This window comes from Fukomys damarensis, unplaced genomic scaffold (genome assembly GCF_012274545.1).
Source record: "Fukomys damarensis isolate Sample0158 unplaced genomic scaffold, DMR_v1.0_HiC HiC_scaffold_29, whole genome shotgun sequence".
NCBI classification, from domain to species: domain Eukaryota; kingdom Metazoa; phylum Chordata; class Mammalia; order Rodentia; family Bathyergidae; genus Fukomys; species Fukomys damarensis.
In genome coordinates this window covers 15,321,052-15,341,589 of record NW_022900941.1, presented here as the reverse complement: position 1 = coordinate 15,341,589, position 20,538 = coordinate 15,321,052, and the positions used below count along the sequence as shown (strand labels likewise).

The following is a 20,538-nucleotide window of genomic DNA, read 5'->3' as shown; positions in this document are numbered from 1 at the left end:
ATAGATGGGCACATTTACACCCTACACATTTGTTATAGAATGTGCCATTGTTCTGAGGATTGCAAAAGATCTTTTTAATAAAATGAATAAGAACTTCCAGTATTTTCTTGTTGGTACAGGTAAAAGAGTCAAATGAAAACATACAAGAGGATGAAGAAGGTACAATCGCAGACTCTGCATTTCTGAACCATGCCATAGGTAAAAATTCAAGTCTCGAGATATCTTTAATTGTGAGATGTTTTCTGTGAGGAACTTTCTTTCACACATGGTACATTCCTAGAGACCATGTCTTATGCCTCCATCAATCAGGACTGAGCTTGTTTTGCTTTATCCCTTAGACATTGGCCAATACCATTTAAAAAGTGGGTCAAAGTGATACTTACAAAGAAAATATAGGTATTTGCCAAGGAATGCAGTGAGAACTGATGAGAAATTAGTACTTTTCAGCCTAAAGGGAAAATGACACTGACTATTAATAATTTGTTTCTGGGGAGAAAATCAACCCTGAATGGATCTAATCTCTATAGTTGTTTTAAGAAGCAGCAAATACCTATTGGTTAGAAATGTGGGATGGTGCTTTCTTAAATTGAACATTTTCAAAATTGTATGTGTTTTACAGGTATAACCAAACAGAATAAGCAAATATGCCTTGCCAAAATCTTAAGCTTATTTTCTTCATCATTCCTATTTAGAGTCATAAGAATAGTTATACCTGTCTCTGAATTAAATTCCATTTGTCAAGTACAGCACCAGACAGAAAGGAACTTGAGTGCAAGAGGAATGGCTGACCTTCTGCAGCCAAAAGGTAACTACAATGGATGAGTTATGAGGGACCATGATCCTTGTCTCAGGAGATTGAAGAGGTGATGATTTTAATACCTTCAGGCTATCTTGGATGCTTGCAGAATTAGTCTTCTTCAGATTATAAAACTACCTGGGAATATGAGCATGCTGATTGTTTGCTTTTATGTGAGACACCAAGGGATAATGGAATTGCTGCTCTAAATCGTATCTAGATTTAGCAGATAGTGTTGGACGCCATTTTCCAGGACGTGACAGCCTTGCTGGTTTCTGGTGCAGTCAGTGTCCATTGCTCTCTTGCCTTTCACCGGAGTATTTTGCTGCCAACCTTTGGCATCCCATGGCTCTTCATGCCGTAATACACTTTTGGCTCAATTCCTAGCATTCCTCTACAGTCTTCTGCAGCCTATGATTTAGTTTATCTCAATGAGTCGTTGTTACTCCAGAGCTTACTGAGAGTAGCAAAGCATTATTACTCTTTTCATTTGTAATTAGGAATACAAAAATCTTAACAAACTGATGAATGAGCATAGTCTGAATGAGATTATTATTCCAAGAAGACATCTTTTATTATAGTTGACAATGTGAAATGCTGAAATTGGTATCGGTTCTGTGTACTTAGCTACTAGGCAAGTTAAATATTGTTTAACAGCCTTCAGACATGATATTAGGTGAAGCCACACTGAGTCATCATTTTTCCATAATGAGGTGTTCTTCGGCCTGTAAAATAACATTAAGGCAGAAATTCTGTTCAAGAGAACTACAGTAATCTAAATATTTTAATAGCCTAGCACTTCTTCAGATCTGTGCTGTTTGATATGATAGCCATTAGCCCCGCATGGCTATTTCAACTTAAATTAATTAAAGTGACATAACATTAAAGTTTTAGTTCCTAAGTTGTAGTAGGATCATTGTTCATTGGCCACATATTCTATGTCCTCTTCATAAACCTTTCCTTTGTTATCCTTCTGTTGAACGGTGCTTCTTTACATTACTCTACTAAAAGTAAATTTAGGTCATGTTTGTGGCAGTGAATTGGCTTGACTTTCACATCATTGAGACTTACCTCCTTAAAGTCATAGAAACTACAAAAATAAGATGCACTGGGTCTGGTGTGGTGGTACACACCTGTAAGCCTAGCACTTGGGAGGTTAAAACAGGAAGATTGTCATGAGTTCAAGGCCAGCCTGAGCTACACAGTGAGTTCAAGGCCATCCTGAACTAATAGTGAGAACTTGTCTCAAGAAAACATTCACTGGACACAAGTAAACAAACAAAACCCTGACAAACCATTACTTAACTAATAAGATCATTTAATATCCTATATTATTAAGTCTCAAAAAAAGAGGTGTTCATTAGCTCAGTAATGTCAAAAGCATTGGTTCATTTTATCTGTCTACTTAGCCATCATTGCCATGTTGTTTTTTGTCCTATGCTTGTTGCCACTAGCTGTGAATTGATTCATGCATCTCATTCCCGTGTGAAACAAAATGTATAAGGAAAAGAGTAAAATGCTCCCCAGAATTCACCATAGACTCCACCTAACATGTACTTGGTGATAAATGGATCACACAGTTGTCTGCCTGAAAAGGATGCTGGAGAAATATATTGTTGTCCAATCCCTATTGCATGAAGTAGCAGAAAGAAGAGAGTTGAGAATGTCTCCTGGCCTAGCCGGTGATTATGATTGCTTTTTAAAGTTCCTCCATTTAAGGCTGTATGCAACTAATCAAAGTCAGATGGTTATTTATCTTTATTTCACAAGAATGGCTGAGAATATGCATTTTGTACCCTAGTAATCCCATGTTCTTCAGTTTATCCAAGCAAAATATTAATCATATATGCTCACAATACTTTATAACCATAATATAATATTTTTAGTACCTGCGCCTGAGAAAACTGGGATATGTTCTTCCAGCCAAATACCAACTGATGGGCCAGGGATGTAGCTCAGTGGCACAGCACCTGCCTGGCAAGGATGAGGTGCTGAGTTCTATTCCCAGTACCAAAAAAAGAAAAAAAGTAGGTCTGGGGATTTAGCTCAGTGGTTCCACCACCTGCCTCTCAAGTGCAAGGACCTGGTCCAAAAAGAAAAAGAAAAAAGAAAAAAAGTATATCAACTGATGTCTTTGACAGAGAAGATCAAAACTATTATGAATCTAAATGTTTACATTTCTATGGGTAATCGTGCTCATTTAATCAAAATGTTATGTTAATTGTAATATATTGTTAACTATACTTATTGTTCTATATTGAAACTCAAGACTTATGAATTAAGTAAAAATAATACCACTAGGTTTTTGTCTTTAAAATTTTCCTCATAAATGTCACACTTTTGTGTGTTAATAAGCTACCAGCGAATGAGTAAACTAACATAATAGAAGTATTAATACAAATGATCACAACTTCCATATTTCTAATTTTTATTTCTTGCTATTTAACCATAATGGATTCATTCTATATATTCTATTTTCTACTAGGGTTAAATGATTAGTAGGCATCAAATACCATTGTCTAATACTGGAAACATCAGCCAATGATTAGCATGACAAAATTTCCCTAATAGAGACAGAATTTTACTTCTAGTTAAGAAGAATCCTTGGGCTGTAAGTTTCAGGCACTCAGCTGTCAGTATGTACAAATTATGGGGTGAGAAAGAAGGGACAGGATCAAGCCTACCTCACATCATGAACAGCACAAGAAGCAGCACACGAGAGGAGCACTGACTTATGGATAAAACCAAGAGAAAACTCTGCTGAGTCAGATAGAGGTGATTTGGAGTACCACGGACAAAGTCTGTCCTCTCCAAGCATATGGAACTTTCCAAGGTTTGATTTTCTACCCTCAGCTGATTTGTACTAAAGGACCACAAACATATTTTCTATATCGTTTAAGAAAGTCAAGGAAAATAAATGTGGAGAGTTGTTGGGAAATATGTAATTAATTCCAAAGACATGCTTAGTTTCTATTTTGCATAATCTGAACTTTCATAACTCTGTGTAGACAATTAACCTTGAATAACTTTTTGAGAAAGTGTATTTAACTTTGATTAATTTGCCACTGCTACATTTATAAATAAATATTTAGTTACCAACAAAGTATGTATAAGTTCAAGTAAATCTTTTATGAAATGCAACACATCTAGACTTTTCCTTCCTCTAAATTTAAACCAATAGGACAGCAGGGCATCTAGTACTGCAGCTGCCAGTCAATTAAAAGTCCTTGATAATTGTGTGTCTTATTTCAAGCATATTCCTAATTTTCCCCGCTGAGAAAATTTGAAGAAAGTTGAGAAATTTAATGTAGAGGCAGTGGCATTTCTATTTAAAATAGAATTAAATCATATCCCAGAAATTTGCCTAGACTATTCACAGCTTTTTGAGTAGAAAACTGTTTGAGTCAAATGTCACAGTTTGAATACTCCACTGACATACTCAGGCCTAATTGTGGGTCATGTGAGCTGTTGAAGATAAGCGTAAAATGTAGGTGGAAAATACCAATGTGCTCTGTACAATCTAAGTTTGTAAGGTTTGAAAGACTGGCAGCATCCTGAAAACTACTTAGACAATAGCGCTGGGGGTTAGGAATAGGATGGTGTGTTTTTTATGATTCAGATCCCAAATTAATATGTCCCAGGATAATTTCTCTTTTACATTTTTCTAAACATACAGAATGACACCTAAGAGGTACTGTAGTATGCTTTGGGCAAGGCCATTTCCACTGTGCACCGACTTGCCCATTTATAACCGACTACTCATGACAAACTCCAAAGGGACGGCTTTGCATCTTGTTTTCACTCTGAATTGTAAATTCCTGACATTAGCCCCGTGGAAATAGGACCATATGGTTCCCCTTTACCAACGCCTGGAAATAATAATATTACTCTCCATTCACTAAGTATCCCCATGTACTTTCCTCCTCCTTTCTCGTTCTTTTGGTGCCAATTCTTTTGGTTAATCATCTGTCCACTTGCTACTGTGTTTTCTTCTTCCTGTCAGAGGTACTCACTATGTAAGGCTTTGATGGATATGACTGTATGTCTGTGACTCCTTCCTCTGTTTTTTCACTAGGTAGAGAATTATAGACTTAATGGTGTTAAAGGCATGGCTTTGTTCCTCCTATAAAATATTGACCTCTATAGATTGCACCAGAATTTAAATTCAATTTTGTTCAGTAGACTTCTACAAACCATAGCCTGTGTCAAATACTGAGGATACTAAAGTAAATAAGACATACATAGTATCTGCCCTCTAGACATCAACCTATTAGGAAGATAGAGAAGCAAACAGATAATTTGATACAGTGTAACCACTGGTAAGATAGAGATATTTTATATGCATACATATAAAAGACCAAGGTGCAGAGCCCAGCTTTGGTACAGCCAGAAGCATTGATGATTATCTATAAGGAAAAAAGAGTGAAGCATACAAGCGTTTATTATTTTATCATTTAGGTCAGTAATTCCCAAAGTTCCCTACCCATCAGAATCACTAAGGATGGCTGTAAAGATGCTTATACCCAAGTCGCACCCTGTGATAGTTAAATCAGAATATATCAATTTGGGAGCCAGGCCTTAGTAGTTCTTAAGGATTCCAAGGTGATTCTAATGTGCAAAGTTTGGGAAACACTATCCTAGGAAGCAGAATGTCACCAGCAGGAGAGAGGTTTCTTCAAATCAAGAGTAGCAATGTGAGCAAAGATCTAGAGAGAGGAATGAACGTGACACACTGTGAGGGAAAGGAATTAGCAAAAGACCAGCTTGGCTAGAGCACAGGGTATATTTTGAGAATGAGGTACTCTTCAAATCAAGAGTAGCAATGTGAGCAAAGATCTAGAGAGAGGGAAAGGAATTAGCAAAAGACCAGCTTGGCTAGAGCACAGGGTATATTTTGAGAATGAGGTACAAAGAGAGTTGGGTTTCACATAAGACCAGATAGGGGAGACCTTGAAAACCAAACGTAAATATTTGTATTTTATAGACACATACAAACTAAGGAGTTTTAAAAGAAGATCAGTATGATAAGAAGTGGATATCCAATTGCTATGATTTTTACATTTAGATTTTTTTTTAAAGAAAAAACTTCAATTTTCTTTTATTTCGCCTCAGACCAACCAAATGTTTTAGGCATCAACCTCATGAAATACGATGTTTCCTCAGCAGAGTGGTGCTCTGCTGAATAGTCATTAATTCATGTAAAAAGATGGGCAACTTGGAGTGCTTAAAGGCTGTTAAAGGACTCCTTGCCCAGAAAGAACTCACCTTCCAGTCTTTTGGGACCTTTCTGAATGTCACACCCTTCGGTGACTCGCTTGATTGAGGCCCTTCCAGTTACTTGTCAGGATACAGATGTTCTCTGGAAGAACCATGCAGGCATCATTGGCTAATAACAGCAATGCGTTTCTCAGTGAACACACACAAGACCCTAAAAGAATAAGCTCTGGAGTGGGAATTTTTTCCTACCAGGGAACTGAGAAGTGTAAGAAGGAAGTGTTGCCAGGAAAAGGGTGGCAGGCTACACATCAGTAAGCTGCCAGGGGCAGAGGCAGAAGTGCTGTCCAAGGGGATATTATGAAAGAGAAGGAACCACCAAAAACATAATGAGTGGGGTGCTTTAAATAAGTTTCACCTTTGTTCCACATTTTACCAGGGCTTATTTCTCTAAAGTATGGAGCTAGAGAAACTGAAATAGCTCATTTAGAGGCTTGTTTTTGCACAGACCTCTCAATTTTTCAAAAGGCAACTAATTCACTTCAAGTTAAAGACTGTGTCTACACTGTATGACATCGTAAGGAAGAGGAGAGAGAAGGTGAACAGCAGCAGGGTGCCTCAAGCAAAATCCTGAAAGCTGCCTAGGTGACAGAAAGTTCTGGAAGAAGTAAAACAGTGATATGCATAACACTACCAGGTACTGTGTGTTAAGAGCTTTCTATGCACTGGGCACTGGCTAGCCTAGATGTTTTATGCACATTGCCTTGTTTTATCCTCACCCCAGCTTGTGAGTTGGGTTTTATGTCCACCATTTGCAGCTGTGGAATTGGAAGTTCTGAAAAGCTGCGTACTTTGCTCAGCCGTGTGGCTGATGTACAGTAGAGCCTTTATCCAAATCCAGCTTCATGAGTAGATTATTGAAATAAAGCTAAATAAGTATTCCAAATGATGGCTGTGTTTTGATCACCTTTCAGGTCCCAGAGACCAGAACCCTTGGCCTTGGGCCAGTGAGTCACAGAGCATGAAGTACATTTATGTACATCATCAGTGACGGGGCTTAGAGGGACGGAAAGAACATGCTATGTGAGCCTAGAATGCTGCTCCTGTGTAGCCAAATCTTTTTTATTTTCATGAGAATAAAAAAATCTACATTTTTATTTGACGTGGTATATTTTTAAATGTGGGCTCAGTTCTTAAAAAAAAATTAAGAGACATTGTTTTATCTGGCAGTATGTCAAATTAGAATTTCAAAATCTTTTTACAGAATGCCACACCTTAAAGTATAGAATAGAATATAAAACTCTGCACAGCTCCTTAAAAATGTGGCTGAGCTGCAGGCAAGGAATTCATGAAAGGCTAAGAAAAGCGAGAAAGCTTCAGTTCAGTTCATAGGGACAAGAGAATGTTATCACTAGCATTTGCATAAGGCCTCTGACCTGTCCCTGGTGACCTGGAGCTTGGATAGCTGTCCCAGTTTGCTTGTTTTCTTGATTTTATTGGACATACAGGGGCAGCTGATTACTCCACCGGAAGCCTCGTGTTAGGGAGCTAAACTGCTTGTATACCAAAATCCACAGGCCTGACTAAGGTGCAATATTAGATCAAAAACACCACCCTACAGCGAGTGTAAAGCTAGATTCCAAAAGGCATTAGTTACAAAGTTGCACTGTAAGAGGAAAACTTTAAAGATCAAAACTTGATTTCAACCTTAACTCAGTCTTAACTCTAGCTAGGGAAAAAAAGGAAAAAGGAAAGAAAAAATGTCTCCATTGAAGACCGAATCATTTTAACTCACATATCTCAGGGATCTAACTGGCTTTCTTTGTGTTTCTTAAATCTCCCAGTTTGAAATTTTAAAATGATCCAAGTTTTACTTTTCATAACTTCAGAGAATAACAGGATATAGAGAAAACAAGAATAGCACTGTTGATATTTTTAAGTTAAGCAGTGGGTAAATGAGGTTATATCACACTGAGCATATTTTCAATTTCTCATAATGAAAATTTTAAATACACACTCAGGTCGTAATGCTCCCTAAAGTCTGGTAGAACCCACATCACATGCTGTCTTGAGGCGCCCACTCTAACCTTAATGTACAAATAAAGTTCCAAGGATAATTAACTCTCAATAGAAAATCGCTGAAATCATTAGGGGAAAATGACTTCTTAATGAGAGCCAGAAAAAAATAACATTCAGTAGAATGAGTCCAGAAAAGACAGCACAATTAGGAATTATGCAATAGAAAATATAAAAGTAGTATATCTAAATAAATAAAAGTGGAAATCAAAGTTAACAAAGGAACAAATGAGCAATCAAATTTGAGAAAGGGAAAAATAGGACTTTAAGGAGTAGATAGTATTTATTTATTGGTTCGATAATATTTATGACAACTGAAGAGATAATTACTAATAGAGTTGAAAAATTACACAGAATGTATCACAATGAGATAATATGAAAAAGAATTTGAGACACCTTGAGGAAAAGATAATTAAATCAACATATATTTGACTGCAGTTCCAGATGGAGAGAATAGAAATTCAAATTAGTCCTAAGCAAGATAAATAAAAAATAAATCTGTGTTTAGGCACCTCTCAGCAAAAATGTAGAACACCACAAGTAAAAGAAAAATATTAACATGAAGTGAAAGTAAATATTACCTAGTAGATAATGACAGTTATAGAGTGACAGTGAACTTCTCTATGGAAACAATGAAAGCCAGAAGACAATGGAATTAAATCTTCAGTGTGCTAGACAAATTAATAGTCTAGAAAGGAATATTCAGGGAAATTGTGCTTCAACAAAGGAGAAAAGGTAGTAAAGACATCTTCTAAAGAGAAACCCAAAACAAAAAACTGAGGATTTTTTTTTCAGTAGATCTTCACTAAAGTCACTTCAAAAAAGAGAATACCACTCATAAAAAAAAAAAAAAAAAAAGACAAGCTGGAAATTTAGCTCAGTGGTGCCACTACCTGCCTTGCAAGCCCAAGGTTCTGAGTTCGATCTCCGCACCGTACAAAAAAAGACCAAGACGATCTGAAATGCAAGGGGAATTGATGAGCACAGAAATGTAAATACTCTAAATATAACAATAAAAATTATATATATATTACTTTATATAACATATATATAACATTATATATAACTTTAGAACTTTATATTATATTTATACTTATATATTATATATAACTATATATTACTTTATATTTATAACTTTATATAACATAACTACATACATAAAACTTTATATTATTTATATGTAATTGTATATATTATATAATTAAAATTATATATATAACTTTATATTATATTTTATAACTATATGAGTTATACACTTATATAACTACATACTATATATAGCTACTTCGGTAACATGTATAGTTATATAGTCTTATAGTTTTTGTTTTATACATGTTTATAAAGTACTTACTACTAAAACATGTCAAAATCCACCAGGATTCCCAGTGATATATCCACTAAGTCTGACATGTTTGAAAGGAATAAGGTGCTAGAAGGACAGATCAGATGAGAGCTGTGGCAAATGGTAGAGATGAAAATTGAGTTGTTTAATAACACATGTGACTCAGAAAATAAATAGGAAAGCAATCTCAGGAGTGGGGATACTCTTGGTTTGAGCAAATCCTTAAACAAGATGTGTCAAGTAAAAGAGAATGAGGTAAAGAGAAAGGAAAACTATCAGTTTTTAGTAAGTCTATTACAACATAGAGTTGATTTGGGTACTTTTAAAAATGAGTCAGACATACAACCAGGGCTTAATGCTTCTGAACAGAAATCCGCATTTTTTTGAAATTGGTAGTGCCTGAGAAAATAACTTATCAGTGTCAGTCTTAATTTCTTTCATCAGTCCATTGATAGAATGTGAGAAGAGTCATTTTGCCATCATCTTATCGCTGGTACAGTGTCTGCTCCACTCATTTTGCACAGAATCAGATAAGAGAATGTTTGCTTTATCTTTGCTTTGCCTCGCTGGTACAGCTAAAAGCTTTTCAGGAAGGAGGGAGAACAGGCTGATGGGTTACCAGGTTATAAAACACTGTCTCAGCCAAGCCAGGAACACTGAATCAATTTCCAATATGTTTCTTACTTAGCTAAAACCTATACTCTGGAGATGTCATTGTTTGATTATAAAAGCAGGAGGAATTTGAAGAGAGACTCTCATGCCACCGTGATAAACACTTTCTGCCTGTAACTCAATTGTGTCAACTCCCAAGGTGAGGGGAAATATACTTTAAGATGACGTCGTGCCTATTTGATACTTGGTCTTGTGTTGCACCATGAAAGCCCATTTGGAAGGAATTCAATGTGTACAAGAAAATATTTGGAGTAGGCATCAGCTACCCTGTTTCCAATAAATGTACTGTATTTCCAGCGATGCCATTTTCCCACACTGTTACTTAGTCATCAAATGTTTCCCTGAGGTCAAAGTATCTCTATATAATTCTACTATAAAGCAAGTGTTTAAATAAGTCAATTCTTTTCCTATGAAATGTATTTTGTAAATAGTTCTCTTATTCTGGGTTACCATTAGCCAGATTTTTAAAAATAGAAGGCAATGTACTGTGGTAATGAAAAGTTGGGGTGGGAGAGGAGTCTGTATTTTGGGATTTATGATTTGGTGCAAAACATTTCATCTTTTAGTGCCTGCAGCTCCTCAGCCACAAGAGAGATGACTTGTTTTAGATACGCTGTACTGTTTTGTTTTGCTTTGCTTTGCTTTGCTTTGTCTTGTTTTTCCTGCATGAACCTTCTGAGATTCTTTTAGGTAGTGAGGGTCCTACCTGGACTTCAAATTACCATGTGGAGTTCTCACTTCCTTTGGTTTTATGGGAAGACAACATTTCAGTTAAAAGATCTGAGTATAACAGAAAACTCACTAAATTTATCCAGCTCTTTCTGAGTGAAAGATGGACCTTGTCCATGACAGTCATGTTCCCACCATGTATTTTCTAGGAGTTTGCCACTTTGGTTAGCAGTTCCATTGACTCCTTGGGCAGTGTTGTGGGCCAACACTCCAGTTCCCCCTTTGCCACCTACAGGATACTGTCATTTCTGACATCTTTGAACCTCAATCTACTCATCTGCCAAATGGGAAAAACAGAAACAGTTGAAGTTTTTGTTGAGAGCATTCATTGTGTTTATGCACATGAGTTTGTGGTATAACTCCACGTGCAGACAGTAACTTAAGTGTTAGTCTATTTTTGTTTTTGGTACTGGAGATCGAATTCAGGTCCTTGTGCTTGCAAGGCAGGTGGTATAAAAACTGAGCTAAATCCCATGCCAAATGTTAGTCGTTATTGTAGTGGCGGTTACTGTTATTAAGAGGGATTGTCTAGAGTCTTGGTAGCCATGGCCGCCATCCCTCTGACTGGCAAAGAGGGTAAAGCATGTTGAAGTTTCACATTTGCCCCATAATTCACTGCAGGATCCATTTGGAAGAGTAGAGCGTCTTTAGAATAGAAGGATTTGGTCATGAAAGTTCCTGGCTGTAAGCCTCAGACAGGGGGAGAAAGTCCTAAGTTAGCCCTGTGTTCCTGAAACTGGTCTTCAAGAATCACGTGCCCCATACTAACATATGGTTAGCTACTAACATATGTGAGCCATGACTACACTCACATGTAGCATCTCACCCAAACCTCCTGCTCATCCACTGCCTTCATCCTCTTCCTTCTGAACTGTTTCCTTCCCTGCTATTCTGCCCATTTGATAAGTTTCAAGCTCTAAGAAGGAACTAATGGAAAAGATGTTATCTGCTCCACAGGTAAGAGTGAGTCACTTTCATTCTCTGGTGCTCAAACCTCAAAGCCCAGCCGTAAACTAAGTTCAGTTCAGCTACTAAATATTTATTAGGCATTGACTTCATTCCAGGCATTGTGCTGAACCCTGGGGATATGAAAATGGAGAGTACAGAGACTGTGGATTCTATGGGCTCATCTGACCTGATTTTAAGCCAAAACCTTTATTTACATCTTTTTCTCAAATTTAGTTGAAGATTGAATCTCTCTATCTCTTGCCTTGATATTAGACTCTACAAAAAGACCAGTTTCCTTGGCAGGTCCTTAAAAATAATACTTGGATATTACCAAAAGATCTGATGATTGCAGAGAGTCCTATCATTGTTAATGATCAAGAGCTATTTTCCTTCACAGTTCCTAAATTATATGAACTTTTTCTTCTTGAGATGCCAGCAAAGACAAATAATGTCTTTAAAACAGATGGCATGCAGAGCTGTTGTTTAAATGTCAGCTCTGCTGCTGTTTGTTGCCCTGCTTACTCAGGGAGTTATTTGCATGTTAGATGCACCTGAGCACTTGGTCTGTGATGTAAAGGAGTCAGAAAGCTTATTTGAGTATTGCTTCCTATCAAAACTCCTTGGATAGTTCAATTAGGTATGGTAATGACAGATGATATAATCATGACCTTGTTTTTGGTGACTATTAAAGCCATAAGCTTTATTGTGTTCCTTTAGTAAAAATAGTAAGATGGCTTTGTTTTAATCCTTTGCTTTTAAGATTATAATATTTGCCATGATCTAATTTTTAGTTTCCCAGTAGACCCCGTGGACAAATACTTAATAGCCACTAAATTATCAGGAGGAACCAGGGAGAATGATAGGGGACATGAGTCGGAGATAGGAAACCAGCCAATAAAAGGCACTTGTCACTGGCTGTCAAGGGCCATCTATATGATTTGCATAGCACAGTGTAAAACAAGGTGCAGAAATTTGTTCAAAAGTTTTTAAGAATTTCGAGACCGGGACAGTAGCACACCAGGTTTTATGTGCCTGAGTGGATCACATATACATGACATGTCATCAGCCCTCACCATTACCACAGGTGATTACAGAATCTTAGCCTTTGAGAAAGTGAGCTGTAGAACCCAAGTCTCAGAATTTTCCCACCTGGGCATGACACACCTGGGTATTCAGCAATTCCTCCCATCACAGGTTAAACTGATGTCAAACTTGCCACAGAAGACACACAGAATCCTCTCTGTGATGGCATCATGAGTTGTATGAGATGTTTTTTCTAAAGTAAAATTTCAGTATTCAGGTTTAATTACAGTTGTTGATAAATAAGTGTGTTTGGGTTTGCAGTTTGGGTATTCGGTCTCTAAAAGGTTTACCATCACTGGTTTAGAGCTCGGCTGTTTCTTTCGGGTGTTGTCACCTTTAGGCAAAGAGATGTGGTTATTGGCAACTGGGTGTGCACAATAGTAAAGCTAGGAATGTGGGCAGGCCACTAGAAGTGCCCAGCATGCTACCCAACTACCAAGGAACCCACTGTAACCGAGCCTCTGTAAAAGTTAGCTGCCTCTTAATGGGAACACCTGCTGAACTTCCCCCTTTATGAATATGTCTCCTGAAGTTCTTTGTCATCTGCCTGCTTTGCAGCCAGCTCTTCCATCAGCCATGACAGCCATCGTTTCTTTGTGAGGAAGTTCCAGTGTGCGCTAAGAACAAAGAAGGGAGAACCATGCACTTGAGTTCTGAAAATGTTTTCCAAGCATTCTAACCCTAGATGAGTTATGTCTTCCCCTAAAGCCTCATTTGCCTCCTTGGAGCAACAGATTTAGGATTACTTTCAGTCTGTTTCTACAAGATTTGGGGCATCTGCATTAGAAACATGTGGAAAGCAATTTTAAAATAATAATTTCATCACTAAGTAATATAGTCTCTTAAGTCTAGAGGCAGGGTTGGAGGGGGAGGAGTAGCGTTGCCAGGGTAGCCATCATTGCGTTCATCTCTCATCCTGTGTTTATTTAAAGGACGTCTGAAAATTACATTAAATGAATTAGAAAATTATTTCATCTTATTTTGGCTCTTTAATCATTTCTGTGTGCCATAAACATTAGCTCTCTAATTCTTGTAATTCTTAATTTTGTGTCAACTGGAATAGTTTGTGGGGCACACAGATATTTGTTAAAATATTGCTCTGTTTCCAGTGGGAGTGTTTCGGGATGAGATTAACTTTTAAATTGGTAGAGCAAGTAAAGCAGTTTGCTCTCCTTACTGTTGTAGGCCTTATCCAATCTGTTGTAGGCCAGAATAGAATAAAAACGCTGACACCTCTGCTTCACCCTTTAGTAAGAGAGAATTCCCTGCATGCCTTCCATGGAGCACGGGGTATTTTTTGCAGTCTTTGAACTCACACTGAAACATTAATTTTTCCTGGGTCTTGAGCCTGCTGGCCTTTGGTCTGGAGCTATACATCACCTCCTGGTCTTTAGCTTGCCAACTCAACCTGCATTTCTTAATTTCCATAGTCGATTCCTTATGATACACACAGACTCCCACAAAGAGTTAGAGAGGAAGAGGAGGGAGACGTTTTGGGTTCTCTTTCTCTAGTGAATCCTGATTAACATAATGACATGTAAATAGCTTTTACCAGGATGATGAGAATGTCAGACAAAGGAAGCTGAACTGTTGTCAGCAGCCCAAGTTTGCGTCATCCAGACCACGGAAAACTGAGCCAGTAAGGTGGGAATGGGCGACACTGCAAATGCCAGGGTTCAGCCTACATTGTCACCTTGCTTGTAAAACAGTGGTTCAGGCATCACGATTGAAACCTGCTTATTGGAAAGCCTTTCATTTTAGTGCTTGGGTTCATGTGAGCAACGTAGATTTTTTTTTTTTTCCTTAAACTGAATCTGACTTCAAAACCCATCTAAATGGCAGTAAGATGTGAAGAGCCTCATACAGGGGCTGGTCATCAGCCGATCCTCTCAGCTCTTCCCATCCAAAAGTGCCAGAGGTGTGCGTAGAAGGGTGTCAGGCCCCTACAGATCCCCACAGCTGCACACAGCCTATTTATTCATTACACGGTAATGTGTCCCCTGTTAGAGAGAATTTGTGTTTTAGAGCAAAACTCCTTGAAGGGCAAAAATGATGACTAGGGACATGCATGAGATGTTCCTGATGAAATCAGTGGTCGTTGTGTTCCAGGTAGATAATTCCACTGCCCGGCAAGAGTTGAGGATAGTGATTAGTACACTATGCAGTTCACACACTCCCCTGCTCTCAAAGAGGCCTGGGCTGCAAGGAAACCCAGAGTAAATGACTTTCTTCCTCAGTGAGTGGGTGAGGTGCTGTGCTGAGCCGGTACCAGACCTTCCTTTGTAGAGAGAGGTTGTATAGGATGCTGTAATGAAACTGCCAGAAAGGACAGCCCAGTATACAGGGAGTGAGAAATCCCCACTGTTCACCAGCCCCTATGTGAGTATTCGGCCCCTTCGAGGCACCTGCACGTACTCTGCTTTTGCTTAGGGATCCTTGAATGCATCGAGCATTTGGACTCTGCCAAGTTCAATGCACCTGGGTGATGGGGCCCTTGGAGTAGGGGCTGGGGGACACATGCTTCATTGTAACTGTCAATCAGTTTGCATATGCAAGGGTGGTGTACTGCAGACATTTGGAAGAGAAGCTGAGCTCTTCAGAGACCGGTAGGCTGAGTTGTGGTCCGTAGAAAAGTTTCTCCTGCCCCTATGGGTTTAAGCAGATTTAGCTGTCACAAACCTTTAATGATGTGGCATGTTCCATTCCTCTACAACCCTTAGGACCTCTAAGAGGGAGCGACTTAGCCTCTGCCTCCTATTCCTCATTCTTCTCCCTTGATTCTTTCCAAGTCTGTGTGGAGTGAGAGGATCGGGCTTCTCCTCAGTGTACTGTGACTTGCTTGAGCTTGACAAAGACGTTTTCAGCACACTTGCCTTGGAGCTCTCTTGGCTGCCCTTGGCTTCTTCCTTAATCCTACGTTCACTAATGCAGTGTCATGCATTCGTGTTCCTTCCTCCTTCCCCAGGAACTCTGTGATTGATGATGTCCAGGCCTCAGTCCTGGCATCTGTAGTGTGTCCTCCAGACCCCAGGGCTCACTCGGCTTCCTCAGATGCGGCTCCTCTTCCCTTTCTGCCTTTCCTTCTGCCTCCTTGTCCTCTCGGGGCTGCTGTGTCGCTGTTGTCTCTTTCCCATGCGCTAATCTTCCTTATTTCTGGGTCCCCCCACATTGTGCTATTAAGCAAGAATCATCTTTGATGCCTCTTCCATCTCATCTTGGAAAAATGCGTGCTTTCCAAAGCATCAGTGGCATTGCTCCCTGTGACTCAACACGCAGTGATATCGCTGCCCCTTGGGAGGGCCACAGTATAACGTCTGCCCCAAGTGGTATCAACATATATACTCGATAGCATCTTTTGAACTTTTGTAGAATGGCTTTGAATCGAAATGATACAGCTTCGCCCCACATTTTCTGTCATCTTGTGTACCAAAAAAAAGTCCAAAAATATGTAAAACACAGACAAGAAAGAGCATGTGCAGGATGGTAAGGCTGTAGATAAAAATATGTAAAATTCAGACTTCAAATACAGGATCAGAGAAGCTAAACTAATTCCTGAGCCTTCATATCCTTTACATACCTTTATTTAGTCTTTCAGGAATCAAAATCATGAATAGTAAGCAGAACCGAACCTGAAAGCAGGATATCCATATTTCACTTATTATTTCCTCTGATTCATTAAGCAAAACTGGCCTATTTCTGCAAATGTAAGCTAGATGTACTGATTTCTGCCTTCCTCCCTCAGTTCAGGGCCTGATTGTTGGGAGAACCAAAGAAGGTGACGTTCATGGCAGCATGTTTTAAATGTAAAGTAAGTCAGTGTCCAAGGGATCCCTTTACCCCAGCTTCTGGTCCTGGGCTACCTATTAAAGTCACAGTCATCTGCCAACCAGTTCAATATTTCCATTTTTATTGGATCTCTACTTGAAAAAGTGCCCTGTGTAGCTAAGCAGATATTTGAGGGTTTTATTCTACATCATTTCTCTCATATGTCTTTTAAGGGGGGGAAATGCTACCTCTATGACACTCTTGCATAGCAGCCCAAAGGCCAGAACCTCTTCTCATTAGGTCTGTTACGGTGAATGATTCAGGTGGTGAAAGCCAAGGGACCTGAGGCTATGACTTCGATGGGGTAGACACAGAAAAAGAATTTGAAAAGGGCAATTTTAGAAAAAAGAGGAATCAAGATATATCATATATAGGTACCAATTCCCTATGATGAATATAATCATTATGTATATCTAAATTGTATCAATAAAATAATTTTAAAAGGACAATTTTCTGAGCATGAGATTATTTTAGGAAATGGAAATAAAAAGGAAGAAAAAAGTCTGTATTATACTAAATAAGTGTTAAGGTATATCAGACTCTTTATTTTAAATGACAGCCTTAAAATCTCATTAGGAAGGAAGTGCTCGAAAAAAAAATAAAAGCCTCTTGACTGGGTTATAAATGGTTCACTAGCATCCATAATGGAGTGATAATTGAATTAGGAAAAAATTATGATAAATACCAAAGGCAGGAATCCAGAAGATGAATATATTACCAGCAGCATCCTAGAGTTTGCTCTTAAGAGCAGAAAAGGGTATAGGCATAGTTGCAAAACAGGGGGAAGAGCTCTGGGCTTGGTGCTAAGACCTGGCTTTGAATCTTGACTTCTGTCTACGTGTTTGTGTCCCTGAGAGATAGATGCTCTCTGTACCTTTGTTTTCTTATCTGTAAAATGGGGATGACCACTTAGACATAGCGTTGCTGTGAACTCAGTTGAGATAATAATAAAGAAGATTGCAGCAAGCATTTTAGTTGGCTTCCTGCTATTCGTTTCCATTCCAGGGGTGAAACTTGATTAAGACCACTACAGTAACCTTTCATATGCCAGTAATTGGTTCAGAAATGGGGCCCTGGGCCAGTCTGAATGACATTCTCCAGGTGGCATGTGTTGGTCTAGGAATGATTTTATAACCTCATTTGACTAATTGTCGGGGCCCAGGTTTATTAGAGCTCTAGCGATAATCACATAAAGGCCTCTCTACATCTGGGAGTCCGCAGCTGACTGTTAGGCACCTGCTACAGCCACCTCCTACAAACCTAAAGATAAACTTCGACAGAGTAAAGACCACTATAAGGCAGTGCATGCAGGGGCCCCAAATGAAAGCAGCCCTGAATTTCGCTCTAATTCTGCATAGTTTTGTACTATTCAACCCATTACTTTCCAGAAAGAACATCTTACTGATCCCAAATGCTTGGTAAAATAATACAAAAGACAGTATTGTAACCATGTCACTATCGCGCTTTGAGATTTATACAGTCCTCAGTCTAAACCGAGGATTTTCCTATGGTCAAATCATGAATCATTTCAAACTCAGTTTACTGAGATGTGAAATATGTGTATTACATATGCACAATTACACAGTGCAAGTGAAACACTTGCTTAATAAACAGTCAGCAAATGTTGTGATGCTACAGAAAATCTGCTTGTAGGGTCATGTGTTAGCGGCTCTGCTCCCTTAGGGACCTATCTGCAGAGGAGGGTCTATAGCACCTAGCCAGGAAATCAGGAGCTGTGCCTTCCCCTTACAATATAGAGAAGTACCAGGCTATAAAGTTCCTGGAACACCTACTGATAGTGAGGATCCCCAGCTATCTTACTCTACCTTCTATTGCTGTAACAACAAAAGAGCTGGGGTTGTTAATGTATTAAAAAAAAAAGAGAGAGAGAGATTTTACTCTGAGTTTTGGAGGCTGAAAGTCTTAGAGCATGCAGTTCCATTGGTTCAACCTGTAGTGTGGGGCTTCTGGATACATCACAGTGGTGAGTTGGCATCGTGGTGGGACCACGTCCAAAAGAAAGACAGAAGTCACATGGAAAACAGAAAATGAGGGATTTAGGGACCAGGTTTGCCCTTTTTATAGCATCTCACACTTGAGGGAGTTAATAAGCACCCATGAGAACTGTATTAATCCTTTCTGAATGTGGGATCCCCTCTGACCTAATCACTTTATTTTGGGCCTCACTTTGTAAAGAATTCACCAACTCATCACTGTGATAAGGTCTGGGGGCGTATTTATTGTACATAAAATCGGGGGAGATACTTGCAGACCACAGCACCAGTCCTGCTGGGAGCAATTTGATATATCCAGAGAACCCAAGCTCTAGAGTCATGTTGGTATCCTGGCAAGTATCAGAGCTTTGCTTTTCCCTGTGTAAAATGAGGATTATAATAGCTACTATCCACGAGTATTGGCAGGATGAAATACACAAAACCCTTTGTAGGATACTTGGTTCTAGGGTAAAAGAAGAACCTTAGTCTTGGTCCTTGTTGAGTCCTGAAGGCCCTTCCTTGCCAGCATCACTTTTATATGTTTCTAATGATTGTTCAAGGACTAACCGGGGAAAAGCCCAATTCCTCTGCTTTCGCTTTTTCAACCAAGGATTCACATTTGGTGTTCTGTAAATCTTTATTAGCAGACTGAGTATATATTTTTCCCATTAAGTTTATTGGTACAATTTAGGTATACAATACAGTTGCATTCATCATTTGGATCGTGTACCTTTACATGACAGATCTTGCTTCTTATTTTTTCGTCCTTCCCCTGCCCTCCCTTCATCCCCTCCACTCTTCCCTATTTACAAAGACGTTGTTTCCCTTTTTTTTCCTTTTCTCATATTTTTTTCTTTGTGCTTCTTACCTTTCCCTACCCCTCCCGCTTCCCCTACTCCTTTAAGACTTTTTCTTCCGGTTATACAATATCAATTATACATTTTGATCCGTATTTAATATTTGAAAGTGTGTATGTTGAGGTGTAATTTACCTACATCAGTATTCACCCTTTTGAAGTGTACAGTTAACTGTGTTTTGATTAATTTATACAGTGTGTAACCAGTAGTGCAGTCAAAATATTGGACATGCTCCTCACTCACAAACAGATTTTTGTGGTCCCAGGGGGCCATTGCTGTGCCTTCTATCACTATGTTTTCCTTTGCTAGAATTTTATGTGAATAGAATCAGTCATACATTATATAATATTTTCAATGTGGACTCTTTATAAGCAGGGTGTTTTTTAAAACCATCATCATTGGGGTTTTTGCTTGTTTTATTTTTTCTTGCTAGTCAGTACTTTACTGTGTTTATGTGTAACAGTTTGTTTTACCCACTTACTACCTGGTAGGCATTCAGTAGTACCTAGTTTAGGTTATTATGCATAAAGCTCCTTTCAGCGTTGTGGTAAGTTATCACGATAATCTCATCAACAGTATAAAAGTTCCACTTGCTTCACATCTTTGCCACCATTTGTGATTAGTTTTTAAAGTCTTGGCCACTTTATGGAAGCGTAGAAAATCTCAGTTTTCAACGGGCATTCCCCCACCACTAATGAGGTTGAGCATCTTTCCTGTTGACAAATGCCTTCAAAATTTTCGTCGGATTTTGTATTAATTGTCTGTCCTCTTATCACTGATTTGTAACCATCTTTTTATTCTGCATCAAAACACCCTATTATATATATGTGTGTGTGTGTGTATACCTATTATATATAAACATTATATATTATATATAATATATATTTTATATATAACCAACACCATGTGCTATGAATAATAGCATAAGGAAATCATTACTTAAGAAGCCAATGAATGAAACTAAATTAAAATTGAAACATTCTCTACCTACATATGTGAAAA

The 20,538-nt window shown here is 38.5% G+C and overlaps 1 protein-coding gene across 10 annotated transcripts in view; it reads left to right on the top strand.

Annotated features, from left to right (window-relative positions):
• Nckap5 (NCK associated protein 5) overlaps window positions 1-20,538 on the top strand; it is an 855,349-nt gene that overhangs the window by 749,392 nt on the left and 85,419 nt on the right. For all 10 annotated transcript variants that reach the window (XM_010606203.2, XM_010606202.2, XM_033757250.1 and 7 more), the window contains one exon: window positions 120-198. In XM_010606203.2, coding sequence (XP_010604505.1) covers window positions 120-198 — 79 coding nt within the window. The remainder of the gene's footprint in view (window positions 1-119; window positions 199-20,538) is intronic.